Raw genomic sequence first — 21,203 nt, 5'->3', positions numbered from 1 at the left:
GGGGACTGTGTTCACAAAAATCTACACAGATGCACACCATGCCTTTGAAAGTAGAGAAATGCCCGTATTGCACATTAAAATTTTGCTGACAACTGTTGTTACATGGTTTCTGTTTCATAGTAGGTGTACTTACTGGCAGCCCTGTAGTGTGCCAACATGAGGTTACCAGTTTGCACTGCCTGGCACAGTGAACAAAAAAGGACAAGGAATGTTGATTTACCGAGCTGATATATTTTAATTCAGCCACTGCAGCAGCGTTACTTGGTGCATGATGGGTAAGCAGTTTTATCCATGATCTAAGAAAAAGCTCAGACCCAGGTGTTGTTTCATAGCAGTTGACATCAATGCTGTATGGTCTCTGGCACTGGCACAATGTATCCCTGTGCTGTTTCAAAGTCCAGTCCCTTTCTAATACAAGAACATGCCAAAACGTGGAGGTCCCACAGTCTGTACCCGAACTAAATGTTGCTAATAGAGAGAGAGATGGCAGATTGCCTTGTAGTTTCATGCCAGTATTTGTAATGCTAATTCTTGCACTGGTCAAAATATGAACCTGGGCAAGAAGCATTTGAACCATTTCTGCAAGCACGCAGCCTCTCCAACAGCTACATTGGTCAAGGAACTTAGTACCTACTCATTGTTAGATAATCTATAACTAGATACATTGTTACAGAAATCTATAACAAGACACATTGTTTCAGTAATCTGTAACAAGTTTCAGAGCAACAGTGAGTCACTGAATGGCTTTTATTTTATGTAACAAGTTTAATAAACTCATTTTCAGAGTTGAAGTTTCTGATGCTGTCATTGCCAAAACCACATTTGGAGAAGACCTCAAGGCAGATGCAGGACTTTTGACTAGAATGTGTCTCTAACCTTTCCTGGAAATGCCTGAGGCCCTGCAGATTAAGCTGGAGTCAGTTGCTGAGAATAGCGAAGTCTGATCTACCCTTCAAAGCTTGCTATCGCCAATCATGCCTGCTTAATTTATTATTATCTACCCTGTGGCCCAGTTCATAGTTGATTATTACCCTGCCTAACCAATCAATAAATATGAACTTATACATAAAATACTGCCAAATACCAAATACCCGCGGTGGTGGTGCTGCGGTAGCATTGTCGCCTCATAGCAAGACGCTGTCCCGTTCGATTCTCAGCTAGAGCGTCTTCTGTGTGGAGGCATACGTGAATAGGGGGCGTGCCTTCGTTGAAGGTTGTGCGTCAGGGCTGGTAACCCGGTACGTAAAAATCCACTACCAATCATTAGCGGACCGGAGTTCCGCTGTGGCGACCCCTAATCGAGAAAAGCCGAAAGACACAAACAAACATAAAATATTGCCAAATGGAGTATGTAAGCAAATAAATAAAATCACTACTTTATCAGATGTACAGTGAAGTACTCGAATTTTGACAACATGATATCCCAAATCTGCCTGTAATATAGTGATGATAAATGTTATCAAGCAGAAATGATGAAGCAGTCTGTATCTAGACTGGTAGGGTACCAGTGATCACAACAATTCTTACAGCCTATTATTGATTATATCATAAATGGTGTGTGATCCTGAAAACCAACCATGCCTATTAGATAAATGATCATGTCTGTTTTAAAATCATGAATTACATATACTCTTTGCAAAATCTTGAACAGAAAATGATGGAAGCTATAATCCTGTAATGCAGTTTCATAACAACCTGTCATAAATTTAGTTTTGAACAGCAGATAGTAAAAGACCATATTTTTGCATTTGGTGTCAAATGGAAAATCCCCCTACACCCCAAAACAAATCTATTCTAACTCTGAGGTCACACTTTGTTAGAGAAAGACATCTTGATTTCAAAAACACAAATCTTTCTGTTTCTCCTATGCGGTCTGTCATCCAAGTTAGAATGTACCAGTTGCACAGTCAGTAGGGGTGTAGGGACAGGCTTGACCACTGCAAAAATATGGTATTTAAAATTAAAAGGATTAAAGTATCACATTACTGTGTTTTAGCACTATAGCTTTCATGATCGTGTGATTCAGTATTCAAAGAAATTTAAATTATAAGCTGTAGGAGGAATATTGCAGTAGTTTAAAGTAGTGACTTCTGTGAGATTTCTAAGAAGTTGCAGATTGGCTTGCCTGTTTTTTTTTTTTTTTAATTTATTTCTGTTTTCCAGCTGCAGACTGTCCCTACCTTCCTTTGTCAGATATTCGGAATCAAGATATACAAGCAGTTCAAAAACAGAAATTTGTGTAAACAAGTTGGGGTAGGAAGCAGAGAAATATTGCTGTTTATTATTGACAACAAAGCCATTTCACACAAACTAAACTGTAATGCTTTAAATAAATCCATACTGTGAGGGGTGCAGGTTACTTTTACATTGTTTCAGTACTGGGCAGAAATATAACTGTAAACATTTTAACAAATAGTGTGCAACAGCAAACAGAAATGCAGCTGACCCTTTTAAGTCATATTGCACTTAATATAAATTACATTCTGTCTACTCATCTCACTTTGCCAGTTCACATAACTGGCCATACAGTTAAGTACTTCAGAAAAAGAAAGCCGTTAGTCTTCCTGTTAAATTATTTTGTAGAATTGGAACTATTGTTGGGGTAGAAGTACTGGGAATCCAGTGCCATTGCTTACAATAAAAAGTTGACTGTGGTCTAGGAGTGCCTTTGTTACTTTATGCTAACATTAGAGAATAGTATAGAGAGAAAATATGAGCCATTCATGCCTATTAATGGTTGCTAATATGTACATGTGTGCAGTTTGCATATAACATTTTTTTGCTTAAAATTCCATGAGAGTCCATTCCACCATTTTTCTGGAAACTAAGTCTGAGCTAAATTTCCAGCTTCAAATCCCTTACCCCTGACATGCATCTCTCATCTTAGCAGTTGAATTTACTTGGTGTTCAGCTCTGTGTATGTGCACGTGTGGGTGTGCGTTTCTGTCACATGCTCCCAAGATATATATATATATATATATATATATATATATATATATATATATATATATATATATAACATTTTTCTAATAAATACTGCAGCTTATTTGAACTTTGGCCTGTTCTTCATTGCTACACACTTCATTTTTTATCACTCTTAAACTGAGATGAGAACTAACATTGTTGATTAACACTACATTAACTGCTAGGTTTTAACCTCCACAGCTGCGGACAACTAATTTCTCCAGTGCAACCAACACTAAACTTCCACTGAGGTAAAAGTAAAAGCAAGTATCTGATTGTTTTTGTCATCACAGTGGTACAGTTCAGACCCTGAAATATCAGCTTCATTGAATTGCCTTCATATAATTTCCTGTATTCCTATTTTAGGGCCTGTTGTGTTGAGCAGCCCAGCCCAGCTTATCGCCCCTGTAGTTGTCGCTAGAGGAACCCTTTCTATCACAACAACTGAGATCTATTTTGAAGTCGATGAAGATGACCCTGCCTTCAAAAAAATTGATCCCAAAGTGAGTACTGTGCTTACAGTCTTGGCCTTAACTATTTATAGCTTTTGAGTAAATTGTTACTGAGATAGTGAAACAATTCTAATTTGAGATTTGTGTGAATTTAGTAGTTTTGTTTTTGAAGGGAATTTAAGGCAGATGTTTGCATCAGACTGAGTGTACTGTTTACTGAGCCACGTTTTAAATGGGCAGAATATGTCAAATAAGTCAGCATTCATTTAAAGGAAGTAGTTTGTCACAACCATCTGGGAAAAAATCAAATACATGTTCATATCTGGAGGAATATTGTTTTATTTTTATTGGAGTACTGCAGTATATAAAATTACATTGCTATTTATAATCCAGAATATATAGTAGTAATGTAAAATGGTGGAAGTGTTCTAAAGGAAATGCATTTACCTTTTGCAACTGTTTAACATTTATGTTCTTGTTTAGGAAGTAAATTAAAAAGAAGCAATGCTGTGGTTTCATCTATAAAGTTGTTTGAAACATCTGAATCATTCACCCTACTTTAGATTACAGTAACTACCATTATAAAAATAACAGTTTTACTTTCTTATATTTTCTACTGTTAATGAACTTGAACCTTCTGTAAGTACAAGTCATTTGCTGAAATCAAGCTTATTTGACAAGTAATCTGTGTACCCGTTATTCGCGTCTAATAAAGAGAGAGTTACAAAAATCTAACGTATGCTTCTTTGCTGAAGGGATGCTCAGAGCATATCTATAGGGTCATATGCTGGCCTGAGCATATAGGCAGGACAAAACAGAGCTCTCGACATTTTGATAATTCAAATATTTACTAATGTCTGATTTCAGAAAAGCTGTGTTTGCTTTCATAAATTAAGTAAAAATTATACACTGTGTAAATAAAATGTTTTATAGCTTCTGAATGGCTTCAGTTGTTAGTCTATTGCTTATAGCTGTGGATTTTTAACATCAGCACTTTATTAGTGCTAAATGTCTTGAAGTGGTTTACATGTGCATTCTACAGTTCTATGTTTGCATTATCTGTTTGACGTTTGAAAAGTATTAGTGTTGCATTACTGTAGCAGGGATTGTAGTCTCCCACGTGTAACAGCAAGTGGTCCTCTATTAAATCTAGTAAACAGCTGTTGCCAAGCTATTGGGAGCCTTGATGATTTAACTGTTCGTACGATGCAGAGAATGATTTTCACTTTTCCATTGTTTAATTTGTCACCCTTATTTATTAGACTTTTTGTAGTAAGTTGTTTGAATGCTGTGCAGTACTGGGGATCAAAGAAAATCATATTGAATGTTATTATAGTAGTAATAATAATAATAGTAATATGGTAATTCTTTAGAGAAAATTTTGTTGGACATCAGAAGGGTACTAAAAACAGTATGATAATTGTCTAGACAAAATATTCTTGAACATCAGTATAACATAATAATAATGAGGTATAACAGTTTTTCTTCTGCCTTACTACTTAAAATTAGTAAAATAATTTAAAATCAATTAGCTTTTTTGTTTTCATACGCAACATCAATACTACCATTATTTTAATCATAAATTATTTTACAAAAATGAAATTTGCTTTATTTGTAAATAGGTTCTGACTGAAAAGGGTCTGTTTGGCACAGACTGCTGACCCTATCAAATAAATAAACTGCTTCCCCATTAGAGACACTAGTATATGCAGTAAACCTGAGTTTGTTTTGGGGATAAATCTTTTCTCATTTCACTGGAATTAATTTCTACAAATGTTTCCCGGGCCAGACATTTTCCCACTGGTAGGCCTCTGTAAAAGTGACTAGCTTAACATAGGCAGTAGCTTCAGTTTTTGTAAACCTGAATTAGAAAAAAGGTGATACGTCCCTTAAGTTAAGGTTTCCATTTTTAGAGTTGCATTGTATTTCTGTTAATGTAGCAGTTTTATTTTTATTTATAATGTATTTTCTTTTTTTTAAGTGTCACAGCACTAAACATTTAAGACAGATTGCCTTGTATTGTTTTTAGTAATGCTGATTACAAAGTATTTCACTGGCATACACTAACCACTTCATGACAATCTAACTTCTTACCTACATCTTTTATTATGCACAAACTGTAATTCAGTGAACACCATTTGTAGTGTATTAGGTGTAGTTGTATTCCAATATAAAAGGTGTGATCCCATTTAGTTATGTTTTACTAAAAGCATGCAGTCTCAGAAGGCATACCATTTTTTAATTCATTTATTGTCTTGTATTTAAATAAATCCAGCAACATTTTTTAAAAACTCACAGAATGTAATCCAGTGTTTGTCAAGTGCATTTTAAAATATATAAAGTCCAATATTCAAGCCTTATCTCATAGACAGAATAAAAAAATCAGTTGAATATATTTAAATAATTCAAGTATATTTATGGAATGTTTAAAACAAAACAAGTAATACTTCCAAAAGAAAATGTAAACTTTGCTTGTTTTTAATTTAGACACTGCAAAAGACGATAAGCAAAAGTCCCATGATAAAATCTACCTTTAACGGTATTCTTCTCCTGAAGCATCCGTAATTTAACGTCAGTCGTCGACTCACAAATACACCAACGGTCACAAGTTTAAGGACAATTTAAGTTCACAATATATATATATATATAATATGTATTTGAATATTTTAATAAAAAGTACACAGTCTAAATACTGTCCAAGGTTCATATATCCAAAACTATGTTTTCCTATATTTATCTGTTGCCAATGGAGAAAAAAGTTGGCAGTAATTAATGAGCCCATTTTTTGCATGAATGGAAAACTCGGCTGAAATCCTTCGGAAATAAAGGACCATAAGATCCAGTCTCCCTCCTCGTAAAAGAAAAGGATAAAAAGATCCAGTCTCCCAGAACGGGACAAGAGCACCAACCATAAAAGCAGTTCAGAGTTTTGTACCAAGTTTTTCCATGAAACAAAGCTGAACGGAACCATCGACAAAAGCAAAGTGCCAAACATTGAAGTTAGTGCTTTTTATTTTATCTAGTCTCTGTGTGTCTTTTAGGCTTTGCACCACAGCAGGAGAGTGTAGCTAGTGTAACTGGCACCTAAAATATAGCTGATGTCTCCCACAGCAGCATTTTGGACAGTGTCCCTCGCTAGTAGCCTGACTCAGGCGTGTGCTCTCCATTTGCAAGCCTCGAACCCAATAGTGCATCCTTCTCAGGTGTAGGTTTTATTGTTTAGCTATAGTTTCTCTAGGCTTTTGGGGTTGGTCAGGATCTCCCGTGCCAGGCGCCACGTCTGCTTGGCCGCATTTTCCAGCGCCGAATGCGGCTTGCCTTGGAAGAGGTCGAGGTTGGGTAGGAAGTAATGGGGACATCGGCGGCACTGGAGACAGGAGATGAGCTGCAGCAGGATGCCGTTGAGCCTGTCTCCCAGGCATGACTCGTCCCAGTCAGACTCCCGGGGATGTTTCTCACACTCGTAGGAAACCAGCGTTTTCATGTGGTAGTTGTTGAGGGGCTGGCCCGGCAGTTCCAAGTGGCGATCCCGCAAAGTCTTGAGAATAGAGAGGCACTTCTTGCGGCAGCCGCCCATCAGCAGGCGGTTCTCGGCCTCTGCAAACTGCAGTACCCAGGCGTCACTTTCTGCAGAGCTTTGCTTACCGGCTAGCGAGTGGCACTCCTTGGAGAGCATGTTGAAGCCTTCCGCCTTGACCTCAGCTACCCTATTTGGTCCCGGCCAAGGGATATGAGGCAAGGGCCAGTGTGCTGCACTTCGTGGCCAGATGCCCGCACACTTAAACGCAGGGGTGATCTGGACAACATAACGGTCTCTTATGCGCAGTTTCACCTCACTGGTGTCTGCCACCATCTTCACCACGTCTCGGTAGCTACATTTATCCACGGCCTGCGCCACCAGCGTCTGAAAACGGGATCGGATCTTGCGGGCCGAAAGATAACCAGAGGCTGTGATGAATTCAACCCAGAGGGACATGCTCCTTTTGCGGCCATCACTTAACTTCAGTACCGCGCACCCTGGCAAAGAACCATCATCCACAAAGTTGAAGACCCCCATCTGGTTCAGATAGAGCACCACCTCGAACTCTGTGGGTGAGATGACTTCGAGGCCCTCGTAGCGATTTTCCATCTCGTTCAGGGAGCTAATGAAGCGCGGCTCTTGGACCTCCACCTCCTTGAGCACATCGGAGACCACCTTGCAGACATCCCGGATAGTTTTGGCAATGGCCGCCTTGCGCGCCTGGCACTTCTCGTTGTAGTACTTGTTGAGATGGTACACTAGTTTGGCCTGGGCTGCGATCATGTTGGGACAGAGATCCGGATTGTACACCGGAGTCTCACAGTAGGTTGTAGGATCCAATGCGGCTAACTTAACTGGAGCCAACTTCAAAGTAGGGTGAAAAACGAAAAAAAAAAAAAAATCAGCTCTAAAATCGCCGAAAGTCTGAGGTAAAAAAGCAGGGTTGGATATGAAACGTGAGCTGTTCTTAGGCGCTGTTAGAATAATCCTGTAATCTTTACAACAGCTATTTAAAGTGGGCAGATCCCTACCCCCTCCCAGTAGAAACAACCTAACTCAAGCCCAGTATAGCTGTAGCTGAGAGGTTAAGAATAAAGTCCTTTATGGTAGCAGTAGTACAGGTTCAAGTGAGACATAACAAGACTTGGCAGTAGTTGAGATCACCTCTGTCTCCTTATTTATTTATGTTTTCTGTAATCACTGTGTGTGCTGTCTGTTAATCAGATGAAGGGAGAGTGCAGGGATGCTAGCCTGGCCTTACTCTGTGCAGGTTGGTGGCAGCTGCAGTGCATAAAGCTGATGATCCTTTGGCTTTGTAGCACAAGTCAGGAATCACTGTAGTGGAAATGATTGTAAAGGCTGGGCCAGACTGACGGCTACCCAATCTCCACCAGGCTCGTCACGGGGGCTTTGGCAGCCTGCGCAAGGTATGTTTGGGCTACCAGAATGCACAGGAGAAATGCCACTTAAAGACATTCGGAAGAAGCGATCCCTGAGCCAGAGCTCTCTGCTCCCTCCAGTAGAAGTGGTGAAATAATAACGAACCACCTCTGCCCTCTGTTTACCCTTTTTTGTACCATTGTAAAGGAATGGACATTTAGTCAAACATTTCACTTCTGATCTACAACCAGCACCAGAGGGGATCAGGAAGAGCATTCTTACTTGGGGATCATATCTTGAAGACTGTTATTTTATAACAGCACTACTAGTAGTATTTTTATTTTCCAAAAATAAGAAGAACAGAGAATTCTGGACCGTAAAGGCACGGTGGATTTCTATGAGATATTGCAGCAGGGATGGTCCTTTATAATGTGGAGAGAGAGAGGGCAGCTGATTTGTTATCATTAGTCATTTATAATTATCCGAAGTAGGATACATAGAACTTATACGATTTTTTCCCCCTGAGAGTCAAACTATCAAATGTAGTAAGATGTAAAATTGTAAATGTTAATTATGTTCATTTAGTATGATATCAATTACAAGTACCGCGAAAAAAAAAATAACTTTGCAATTTATTCCAAGGATTTTGTATTCATATTTTGGTGGTGTTTTACATTGCATTTGTAGCACTTGATGGCCAAGACACTCATAAAATATTTTTCCTGCGTTTATTACGTCGCTGGGTAGGTGGTGCGTATCCTACCTGAGGGTTTCGAACACAGTCTGTGAAGCTCTGCATGGTATCGTGTGTCCGTCCAGATCATGAGAGATTTTCTATTGCACGCTGCCTGTGCAAGGTGTTCAAACCTACCTAAGTAGATGTTTCAGAGCATTTTGTCAGTCTCTGTGGTTTTGCACTTGGGATTGTTTTCCTAGTTTTAGGACAAATTTTTTGGAATGTATTAGTGAACGATGGCAATCCCAACACAAATTCACACGCAGGCCTTGTACTGTAGCGTGAACCTACACTTTTATTTACATTGTTTATTGATAAACAAAATCTTTAATTGTGTAAAGGATTTAACTGTATCCTCCGCACAGCATATTTACACACTATCTTTATATGTGCGTAAATATTTTTGTAATATTATAGTCACCGCTGCCCCATAGCTAATAACGTGCAGCTTCGGACGCTGTTTTTTAATAAAATTCGATGTTAATCATTGCCGTAAGTTGTTTGTTTTAAAATAAAATACTTTGGTAGGTGGTAGTTTACAGTGGAGGGCAGGTTTATTTATTTTGCGTTCAAAAACTTTAGCTCATAAATTAAAACGTTTAAGACAATGCCGTGTTTTTACCCTTCGTTTAATTCCTGTTCTTAATCGCAATGTTTATTCTGACAAAATAACAGAAACAATTATATGTAGTGTTGTGATTCTAGACTGGCAGTGTTTTGTACTTTATGCGTAAACACAGTACTGCCAAGTTCAGAAGTGCACAACTTAACATTTCCCCATACCCTTTCAACCGATTAGCGCAGGAAAGATCCGAAGTCTGAAACTCAAATGTCTGTCGCTATTCAGTGACTTCAGCCCTGTTTCATATGTCAGAAGACCGCAAAAAATATGAGGCGAAAATGTGGACAGTTGAGAGGTCGGGTTTGCCTGCTGTGCTGTTTACCAGTAACGAAGAAGATTATGATGATGATAATACCACCGCCGTGAGAATCACTGGCTCTTCCTACTCTCCCTTTCGATAGGGTGAATTTAGCTGCCCTTGGGTAGAAATGTTTACTGATTTAGACTGGCACCAGGTAACCCCCTCCGTATCCAACTCTCCCCTGCGAAATATTTTTTTCCCATTGGGAAATGGGGATTCTGTTAGTTTGTCTTCATCAGGAAAATATCTTATCAGTGTTACTGTTGTTTGTAAGCAATGTGGCTTTTCTGTTCTTTGTATCACTTTCCTCTTTTTGCATTTTTTGCTCATAGTTTAAATAAACTATTTGAAAATATATGTTGACTCGTGTTGTTAGTTTTGACTACCACTGAGTATAGATTTATAGACTTTTATAATGAAGGATTTGGATGTTGGCCTTTGCATACCTTAATCACATCGATTATAATGCGATTAATATATTTTCTTGGCATTTCATAAACGTATGTTATTTTGTATCGGGGACTATTTTTATTGTATTAACGTATCTTGGCATATTTTTCACAGGAACAATAAATAGTTCTGTTTTGGATAATGTATACACATGCCGGATTTCTGAAGTGGGGATTATCATTACCACTTTTATTATTGCTATGCATTTCAGAACTTGAAAGCATTCCTTTTATATTTTTCTTTTAAAATATATAAGTAATAGAAAATTCTGTAAACTCCAACATAAAGCTAGCTTTGGAATGCAGTAGTGTAAGGGGGCTTCGTATTCAGAAATGAAGAGACACACAATTCTTTCTTAGCATAATTCCCAGCCACACAAAAATGTTAGTGCCACATGTATATTTACTATAACTGTCAAATAATTTTTATGTTAATCTTTACTAAAATGTATTTATTTCATCAATGTGGAAGAGATTCAAGGATCATTTATATGTACTGAATTTGGGATTGACTGTCACCCATAAGCAAAATATCAACTGTACATTATACTAGCAAAATAGAGGTGCAGTGAGTGTTATAAATAAAAAAAAATGGTATAGCAGTTATCTCCTTGTCTGCAGTGAGTGTCTGTGCAAAGAAGTAATACACAACTGATGTATAATCATATCATGTTGGTCCCAACAATATTCCTTTTGGTTTTATTGGTTTTATATAATTCATATATCACATGGAAACTATACAGCTTTTAAAATTTCATCTTTGTAACATTTATGATGCTTGGCAAACTTGCTGAGAAATGTAATAGCTGAAGATTATTATTGTTTTGCTTGCATTCTCAGTTAAGAAAGAAACTTTTTCTCAGTGTCAGATCTAAAATGTGTCTTCATATCCCTCATTTGCCATAATCTAATCTTTTTATGCACATATCCTTCAATTATTATTATTACTACTACTAGTTTGGCTGAATTTTTCTCCATGTTTTGTTTGAAACTCATTTTAGACAGTGATACCAGTTGTGTTTTCTGAAGTCTTTGTTGGTACTCTGCAGTACAAATGAAAGGCTTGGAATATTTCACTTGGGTTTTAAAGTTAAATAAATTTGCTGCTGCAACAGCTCTGTTGACCTAATTACGACTAACTAATTAGCAGGTTTAGCTGGCCTGTTTGTTACAAATTATTGAGAATGCACATAAATTAGTCCCGTCAGCTTTGGTAGTTCATTAAAATGTGCATTATTGTGCCTTTCTGGTAGAAGGAAACATTTTCACAGAAAGAAAACATTTGGAATTTCTTTCTGTAATTTTCAGTAGAGAGAATAAATAAATAAGGGCTTCAGCTTTATTGAATTATTTGTTCAAGCTTATCTGGAGTGACTTTGGAAGCTGATAGAATGCATCTTATTTTCCCCCTAAATGCACCTGGGTTGTTTTATCTGGTATCATGTTGCTAAGTACAACAGATGTCTGTTTTCCACACTAAAGAAATTATGGGATACTATTGCAGAGTGTTTGCATTATATGCCACACTACATGAAATCATGTGGTATGGACCTTACTTCTTAATACGGCTTGACAGCAGTATGCCTTAGTTTCAGAATGCTGCTTTAGGTATTTAAAAAAAATCAAACTGCACTGCATAATTTTATTTCAGACAAACCAGTATTCCCAAAATATTTTCTCAGTGTAGCGTACATTTTCTTTATGTATTACTGGCCATACTGTGAAACAAGCAAAAGCCGTTCTTCCAAGTAAACCCCATTTGTGCATGGTTGTTGAGAACAAGTGTTGTGGTATTCAGCGAATTATTATTTTCCCTCCACATTCATGTGTCAGGTAAAAATTACTTCAAGGTTTTAGTGAATGGTCACATTAGTGTACTTAAGGATGCCAGCACTCCTTTTTGGTGACTATCAGAGGTGAACATGTATGACTTTATATGCACGACCAGATATGCTTGAGGTTGCCAGTACACATCTCACTTTTTCTGTACTCTGATTTTTTTTTCTGTTTTACTTTGACATATTTTCTTAGTGACTGTTGTGTTTTCTTACAATAAGCCAGAATTTTGTTAAAATTGTAAGGATTGGAATTTTAGAACAAGATAATATCAGACATGTTTATTAACAATGGAAAGAGGAAAGTCGTTAAAATATATATATATATATATGTGTGCATATATTTTTTATTTATGAAACTATTTTTTCACCACAAGAACAAAAGCAACAAGGTGAGAAGGTGTATGCTATATATCCATATATACTATTTTTTATTTAAAAATGGTTTCTGAAGTCAATTAATTCAATTTCAAAAGGCAATACAATGATTTCAAGTGAAAAATGCAGTCTGAAGTCTTCAGTGCAGTGATAGCAGTGAAAGAACACATACAGGGTTGCACTGAGAACTGCCCATCACATGTTTACATTTTTCTCAATTATGGGTTTACATGCTTTGAAAAGTAGCTGTTAATGTTCGTATTTTAAATAATCTGACTATTGAACTGAATAGTTTATAACTGATAATAAATATGTTAGGAATACATGGTAAAAAAAACAGTTAATACTGTAAGTTACATTTTAAGCAAATGTTCTTTTGGGATAGACCTTAGTGTTTAATATTTCCTCCAAGTTATTCTCATACGAAGCTTATTTGTATGTAATTAGTTGTCGGTGCTTATTTCTGCGAACTGGAAAATGACAGTGATTTGTATAAGGTGTTAACTTTAATCTGCTCTTACTGTCTTTGTTTGGTCATCAGTGACCTTGTGGTTGCAAACCTTCCTTTCTGTATTTTTCAATAAATGATTAAGCAGTCTTACACTGTCTATAGAGAAATATTTTGGAGGACATAGCAACTGTCTGCACTGTTTGCCTTCTGCAATAGCCTCCAAAGTTGTTGTTTCAGTTGCCAAGTGGGTAGCTGATTTTTTTGACCATTCTTTCTGTAATGAATAATAATTACTTAAATTAAAATTTACTTTGATTAGGAGCATATCAAGATATATTTTGCAGGGCTACATTCACCTGCAGTATTTAAATTAAGTGTACTCAGATTTTACAACTTGAGTAATTATTAATTTTAGCATTTTTTTTCTTTAGTCCTCAACCCAAGTCAAAAAAGAAAAAAGGTACTTCACGTAATTGTTGAATCATTTGACTTTTCTGTTGTAATACTGAGTACTTCATCATTTATTTCTGTCATCATACACACACGTACATTTGTATGTGTATTTATATATTTATGTACACACAGTCATACACATAGCATCACCTGCTGCTGAAGATTTCTGTAATGCGTGGATATATACATTGTGGTTGCAGATGAGACCTCAGGCTAGGCAAATTATAAGGTGGGCTTCATATTCAGAGAGTAAGAAGAAAAGTTAAGTAATGTCACACTGTACCAGTTCAGAGCCTTTGCATGTTTCACTGTTTCTTAGTGAGAAATTCTGTGGGGAAAGTAGGCTAGGCTAAGGTGGCACATTTCTCAAAAGAATCAGCATTTTAAACTATCAAAAAAAGAATGATTTGAGATAGAAAGAAGCACCATCCCTTTGTACATCGTCTAGAGTAATGTATTCCATTTTCCGTACACTTGAAGCCTTTTTTCTGTCTTCACTAAGTATGCTACCATTTCATAAAGTTACTGTACTACAGAAATCTGCAGAACTGTTTCTCATATCCCATCAAAATGAGTTTGACAAGTTGTGTACATATTTGATGTTTTGAAAGGAAAGATGCAGTTTGTAGAAATAAAATTGGGTTAGGCTTTTAATAAACTCACTTTTTTTAATTTGAAGTAATTTCTTCTCACTTACGGCAACCATTTTAACCAAGTCTAAACAGGAAAGAATGCCAAATTGGGTGTTTTTTAGCTGTTTTAATTTGTGGTGACTTTGCAAAATGATTGTGAAAAAAAAAGAGAAACCCTATTTTTTCTGTCTTGTATTTGTCCCAGGAGTGAATTTATCAGCTATGAATGTATCTTGAATATGGTAATACTGAACATAAGGCCACATGACTTGGGCTGCCATTACATTGTTAATAATAGAAGAAAAATATAATGTGGTTGTTTTTATTTTTGCATAGCGTGATACACATGACATCAGTTCCACTGTTGGAAGAATGTGACCCTAGTTTTAAGCCTTGGATGTAGGAACCAAGGCATTTTAATTGCTACAGTTGGACAAAATGATTTATAGAGCCATATTGGTAAAGACATATTTGTACGTGTATTAGCACTGTTGCATGTTACATATGGGTGGGGCTGGGGATGAGTTTAAAAGTTAGATGGAAAATTCCAGTTCACATGTGCATTCATTCATTTTGACAAAGAGTATAGTGTGATACTATGGCATTACTAGAATTATTGCACCAGTGGAAAATTCATGTAGTCAAGACATAAAAGCAAGTAGAAATGGGTAAGGGTACAAGTGAGGAGATCACAAGGCAGTGGTATAATTCAGTTACTGTTGACTTGCATTAGGAAATGCAAGTACATGGTGATTTATAACCAGACTTGTATACATTTTTAAGAGGGATTTTTTTGGAATATTACTGCTTTTCTCTGATCAAAGTATATTCTCACCTTACCTGTAGTTAGTTACTAATATAATTTTTTATTGTACGTGTGTGTGTGTGTGTGTGTGTGTGTGTGTGTGTGTGTGTGTGTGTGTCTATTTGCAAATATACATGCACATATTTTTTGGTGACGGACTGACCACATTTCTATTTTCTGACAATATTTTCAGAAAAAATTCTTGGAGCTCATATGATGATCGAATATTAAGTCAATGAATGCATGTGTGTGTGGATACTTTTTTCTAACATTTTCTCTTGCACTTTATTTTATCTGTAAATTTTATTCATGATATATGATTTCATAGTTAAGGACTTCTTCTGCAGTTGTTATTGGATTACATTGCAACTTCTGTCAGTTTTTATACTGGCTATTAAAAATCTTCATCAAGTAAAAAATATGTTTATTGAAAACTGGGTTTTGAGTTTAGATTTTAAAACAGTCCATAATATTTTGTCATACTGAAGAATGTAAAATTGTTTACTGTATTCTTTCTGTTGAATTATTGCCTTTTTGCAGTATTACTGACACGTCAGTAATGTGCAGAATCATTGGGTTTTGAGAGATAACATTTGCATGTTTCACAACGTGACACTATTTTGGTTTGCCTGTGTAAAAAAATAGTCCAGAAATTGCATAAATTGAGGTTGTTTGCTGTCCTTAGCTGTGGTAAACATATATATGAGATTTGTGCATCCAGCCAGTTAAAAAAAGCAAAAACTGAGCAGTAAATATTCATTCAGAAGTTAAAAAAAAAACACCACTCTCACTGACACTGGACAAAATAGTTTTAAGTTAGCACTATCATCTTGTTTTATAACTAGACATCTTCAGAATATACACACGGAAGTTAGACACATGTTTGTATATCAGTAAAAGGGCTAAAAACATATTTTCTTAGTTAAATGTCAGATTAATTATTTTGGTGCAGCAAAACTGGTAGTGATATATTTTGTTTAAACCTGCATGGAGTGATTACTGATAATAGTTTACACTGTTGAATGACATAATTTTTTTAAATATATTTTTGAAAATGTAGTCACATTTTTAAAGTCTATGAAAAGTCTGAACAAAACACTATTTATTATAGTTTAGAGTGCTTCCTTTTTAAATGAAAGTCTTTACTTTGGTTGCTATAGCAACATTTTAACAGTATACTTCCATTTAATTGTATTTTTTTTTACAGTTTTTGGCACTATGCATTATTTTCATTCTGACTATTTGTGGAAGAACTGATCACAGTTTAGACAGCTGAATAAAATCTTTGATTGGCTGCTTCAGTTTGAAGCAGAGACCACGGCCAGTTTGTCTTCCTTGATGACTACTTTACACAGCATTTTTATACTAAAGAAATACAAAGTCTGCATAGGGTTGCCCTACCAAAAACAGTTTGGTGCAAGTTTGTGGTTCTTTCTGGTAACATTTTATATCCATGAACTGTCAAAAATCATTTACAGTACAAAAGGAGAATGTAAAAATTACCTGTATTAAGTATAGTAGAGAAACTCGTAAAACGTGTTATTAAATATATTGTAAATTATGTTACAGTCTGCCTCAAAATAAAGATAATAGAAACTAACAAAATATTTGTATAGGCTGTAATGAAAATAGCAATTCAAAGTAATATTGCAAAACAATGCCTGTGATAAACAATAATGTTAATACTAAGTTTGAGTTTGATTTATATACCAGTTAAGTGTTGCATGTGTCTAGGAAAATAAGTTGTTAATCACCCTAAACCCCCCAGGTTACCCCTTAAAACAGACAGCTCTACCTTGACTATGTTGATGTTAACACATATATGTATACATGCATGTGTGTCTGTCTATATGTAGATCTATGTCATTTGGTTAAATGCGCATTTGACTGAATCCCAATTGATAGAAAATATTTTACATAATAAATATACTGTAAAAAAATGTTTTTGCAGGGAGGCAAGTACGTCTGCATCTCTCACCCTACTTATATGAACTAACTCCATGCTTGCACAGCCATGGAGAAAAGAAAAAAAAAACAGCCAGTGAATCAGTACTAGCACAGAAACATCTACACATCTGAAGGTACGATACGATTGTGATCATTGCCAATCCATACAAACTCTACTAATCTCACTTTCTTAATAATCCTGTGGTTGGAAATGGCATCATCACATATTGTCCGTAGACTTGTACTCTTTTCAATCAATTGCATTTCAGTCAAATGAGTTTGTCAATTGTGTTCAGCCATTTGGGATATAATAAAATTAACATTCATTCAAATGTTATAGATCCAAATTTACATGTATATGTACAATATGCAGATGCACATTTTGAGTGTGTGTGTGTATATATGTATATATATATATATATATATATATATATATATATATATATATATATATACACACACACACACACACACACACACACACACAATCGCTCTCTCTTTATATATATATATATATATATATGTGTGTATATATATATATATATATATATATATATATATATATATATAAAAATATGTACGTTATAAATTACATTTTGTAGTCAGAAAATCAGTATCAATGCATGAAGGAGAAATGAAGCGTGTGTAATATTTATAACCATTATGTATATTTATAACATACATGTATGTCATAATTACAAGGGATAGCAACACTTCAAAGATATTCTTGAAACACACTCATTACCACTTTAGAATGAAAAAATATATATGAAAAATCAAAAATACTATGAAGAAAACGTAAAACAGGTCAGTGAAACCATCTTCTGTAAGTGAAACAGATTTTGAGATGCACTTTATCAAAAAATGCTCTCTAGGGTGTAGTCTGATTTAAAACTTGAGCCTCAAAACTGTAAGTACTAACACAGAATTTTAAAAAGAAGGGGTCGTAGTGATAAAAGTGATGGGGACACTCTGAGGGTGTTTGAAAGTAATTATTAGCATCAGAGGCTTCATGCTTCACAGGACCAGTAACATTTAAGTGATAGTGTTTTTGGAGATAGGTGACTATGTGTGTTACTTCATATCCCCATGTAAACATGTCTTTGCACATGAACTGAAATGCAATTTTCTATTCCCTTTTATAAGACTTTCAGGAATTGTGTTCCAGATATTCAGCAAATTTACCATTTATCCAGAGTTTCCTTTGTTTGTTTGGGGGAGTGTCATACCGTTAAAGTAACTGGAAACCTTTGAACACATACTAGTTTTGGTTTAAAATAAGTGAAAATTCTTTTTGGTTAAACTCTAATCAGTTCAGCTCCCTTAGGTAGGCTGAGTGGTGTTATCTTCATGATCATTGGATAACAAACTTCAGAGCCTTAATTTAAACCACGCCCAGTTTTGTCATCAGATGAAGTGTGGGACACACATTGGTTCCTTTGGTAATTTTGATTTAAGTGTTGTACTAACTAGGGCCTTTCTTATATCTGGGAGAGTCGTTTTTTTTTCCTCTGGGAACACCAGTTTTCTCCCACCTCCAAAGAATACACTGGTTGGTTGATTATGCTAAGCTGCCCATATATATAAAATGTAAGTAGTATTTATGCTTGCTGTTGTGGCCCAGGTTATGGCTGCAAATGCTTCCAAGGCACTTGGTTAACTAACCTTATAGCTATCTGACAAGGTGTTAAAATGCTTTTTACTTTAAATGCCACTTATTTTATTAATTTTCTTAGTGGTCAGGATGATATCAGTATTTGCAAGCCAGTACTTCAGCACAGTGCAGTGAAGCTGAAGTTTAGATTGAATGAGATGGCACAGTGGTGCAGCGGTAGTGTTGGTGCCTTATGGCTCGATTCTCGGCTGGGGTACCTTCTGTGCGGAGTCTGCATGTCATCCCTGCATTCGTGTGGGTTTCCTCTGGGTACTCCGGTTTCCTCCCACATTACAAAGATGTGTCTGGAGCTTTTCTCCCCGGGTCTCCACTGAAAATTGGCTTCATTCCAAGTCGGACTTTCCTGGTAAAGAAATGTTAAATTAATAAATAAAATGATGGATAGAAATGCCAAGAAACACAGGTGTAGTTGTAACTGTTGTGTATCCATGATCTAAATAGAAAGTAGCAGCACGCTGAATACAGATCTTTGTTTGATCCTTGGTACTGACTTCGTGGTATGCTGTTTCTTTCATCGAAAATCTTTCTGCATAAATTGATGTTTTTGTATACAGCTTTAACTGGAAATCCACTGAATGCTTGGTGGTTCCACCTCCAATCAGGACAACCTGGGGATCAGAAATGAAGGCTGTTATATTGAATGCTTTGGAAATGTCTAAGAGCATTTCTCTGGCACATTAATCTGAGTAAACATCTGCTTTATAAGAACCTATAATGTATCATCAGACAGATGCCTAAAGCAGGATGCATCCGGAAGCCTGACAGAAAACCGTTAGGGTTTAGAGAAGCAAAGAAGTTGCTTATGTACCACTGTCACTGTGTAGTGTTGGCAAACGGAGCACAGCAAGGCAGTGAAAGGGGCATCATAAATTCAGTGTGGGGGGGGGGGCTGTACTTTATGCAAAGAAGTGGCAGTGGATTCTGTATTGAGAGGGACACTATGCTCTTGGGTATTTATGTTGATTAATATGTAGAATAACAGGCAGTACCAAAGGTTTTGTATACATATGTGTGTGTGTGTGTGTGTGTGTGTGTGTGTGTGTGTGTGTGTGCGTGTATGTATATGTATATATATATATGTGTATATATATATATATATATATATATATATATATATATGGATATATATGGATTCACTTTATAACACTGAAAATGAGAAAACTTATGCAGTGACTTGTATTGGATGACCCGTGCTGTCCTAATGCAGTGACTTGTATTGGATGACCCGTGCTGTCCTAATGCAGTGACTTGTATTGGGTGACCCGTGCTGTCCTAATGCAGTGACTTGTATTGGGTGACCCGTGCTGTCCTAATGCAGTGACTTGTATTGGGTGACCCGTGCTGTCCTAATGCAGTGACTTGTACTGGATGACCCGTGCTGTCCTAATGCAGTGACTTGTATTGGGTGACCCGTGCTGTCCTAATGCAGTGACTTGTATTGGGTGACCCGTGCTGTCCTAATGCAGTGACTTGTATTGGGTGACCCGTGCTGTCCTAATGCAGTGACTTGTATTGGATGACCCGTGCTGTCCTAATGCAGTGACTTGTATTGGGTGACCCGTGCTGTCCTAATGCAGTGACTTGTATTGGATGACCTGTGCTGTCCTAATGCAGTGACTTGTATTGGATGACCCGTGCTGCTGTTCCTCATAATATCATTATGCACCTCTGTTGGGACATTTAAGCCGGTGGAGCTTCTTATACTGTCATTTGGAGCTTTCAGTACCTGTTGTCTGACCTCCTGGGTGATGTTTAAGCACTATAGCTGTATGTTATGGTGGTAGAATTGGAGTGGCCTCATGTACGAATTGGCAGGATGGGTAGGATAAACACCTTTGTAACTAATGCAGCCAGCTGTTAACTGGCTTGGAAACAAAAGCAGCATGTATGGGTATTTTAATTTTCTTCGCTTTGGTTTTCATTGTTTCACACATTGTATTTGCTGCGTTATGACACCTACTGCTGGTTTTATCTTGTGCATAAACTAAGGTGTTACAGTACTATAACACAATGCTGTACGTTATGAAATAAACATATTGTTGCCTGCTAAGATGTTGCTTTTATGGATTTTTTTCAATAATGTATTTGAAGCTTGTACCTTTACTGCTGAACCATGTGTAACATCCCCTTTTGGGTACCCATAATAATCAGACCGTGACTATGAATGCAGTACATCTCATCCGTTTGATCTGCAGTGTCTGCATTATGTCCACAGGGTGTGCTGTGTGTTTGTAAATAATATCTCTTTGCTTAACTCCCTGAAACCTCTGCATTTCCTCCCTGTATTCCCAGTTCTGCGGCCTTTGCCTACTAAAACCTACCAAATTACTTTTCAGTACGGTATCACCAGCACTACTAGCATACTTCAAGCTAATGGCATCCGTAATACTTCTTACATTACTGATACAAAACTGCTTACATGTCACAAGCACCATACCTCTGCATTACCCTCAACCAAAAAACGCCAGTGCTAAAATGGCCATTACTCCTACATAAAAATAGATCCACTGCTCCTTGAATATAATTCAGAGCTGATTTACGTGCATCACAGTTTCTACGAAAGGCATACTTGCTACAAAATACTGCCTTCCATGTACCTAATA

General features: G+C 36.6%; 2 protein-coding genes across 2 annotated transcripts in view; one reads left to right on the top strand and one right to left on the bottom strand.

Annotated features, from left to right (window-relative positions):
- Positions 1-21,203, top strand: part of NBEA (neurobeachin) — a 4,581,458-nt gene that overhangs the window by 3,453,066 nt on the left and 1,107,189 nt on the right. The window contains exon 47 of the mRNA XM_044072852.1: positions 3,331-3,467. Coding sequence (XP_043928787.1) covers positions 3,331-3,467 — 137 coding nt within the window. The remainder of the gene's footprint in view (positions 1-3,330; positions 3,468-21,203) is intronic.
- Positions 5,648-10,267, bottom strand: LOC122803633 (putative nucleotidyltransferase MAB21L1). Its single transcript, XM_044073376.1, has one exon. It carries the CDS (start codon positions 7,717-7,719, stop codon positions 6,640-6,642), a length of 1,080 nt encoding a protein of 359 aa, XP_043929311.1. The 5' UTR covers positions 7,720-10,267; the 3' UTR covers positions 5,648-6,639.

Source organism: Protopterus annectens, chromosome 5.part1, assembly GCF_019279795.1.
Source record: "Protopterus annectens isolate FY-2018-M chromosome 5.part1, PAN1.0, whole genome shotgun sequence".
NCBI classification, from domain to species: Eukaryota; Metazoa; Chordata; order Ceratodontiformes; family Protopteridae; genus Protopterus; species Protopterus annectens.
Note: the sequence above shows the minus strand (reverse complement) of the source record. Positions and strands in the feature narration are given on the sequence as shown.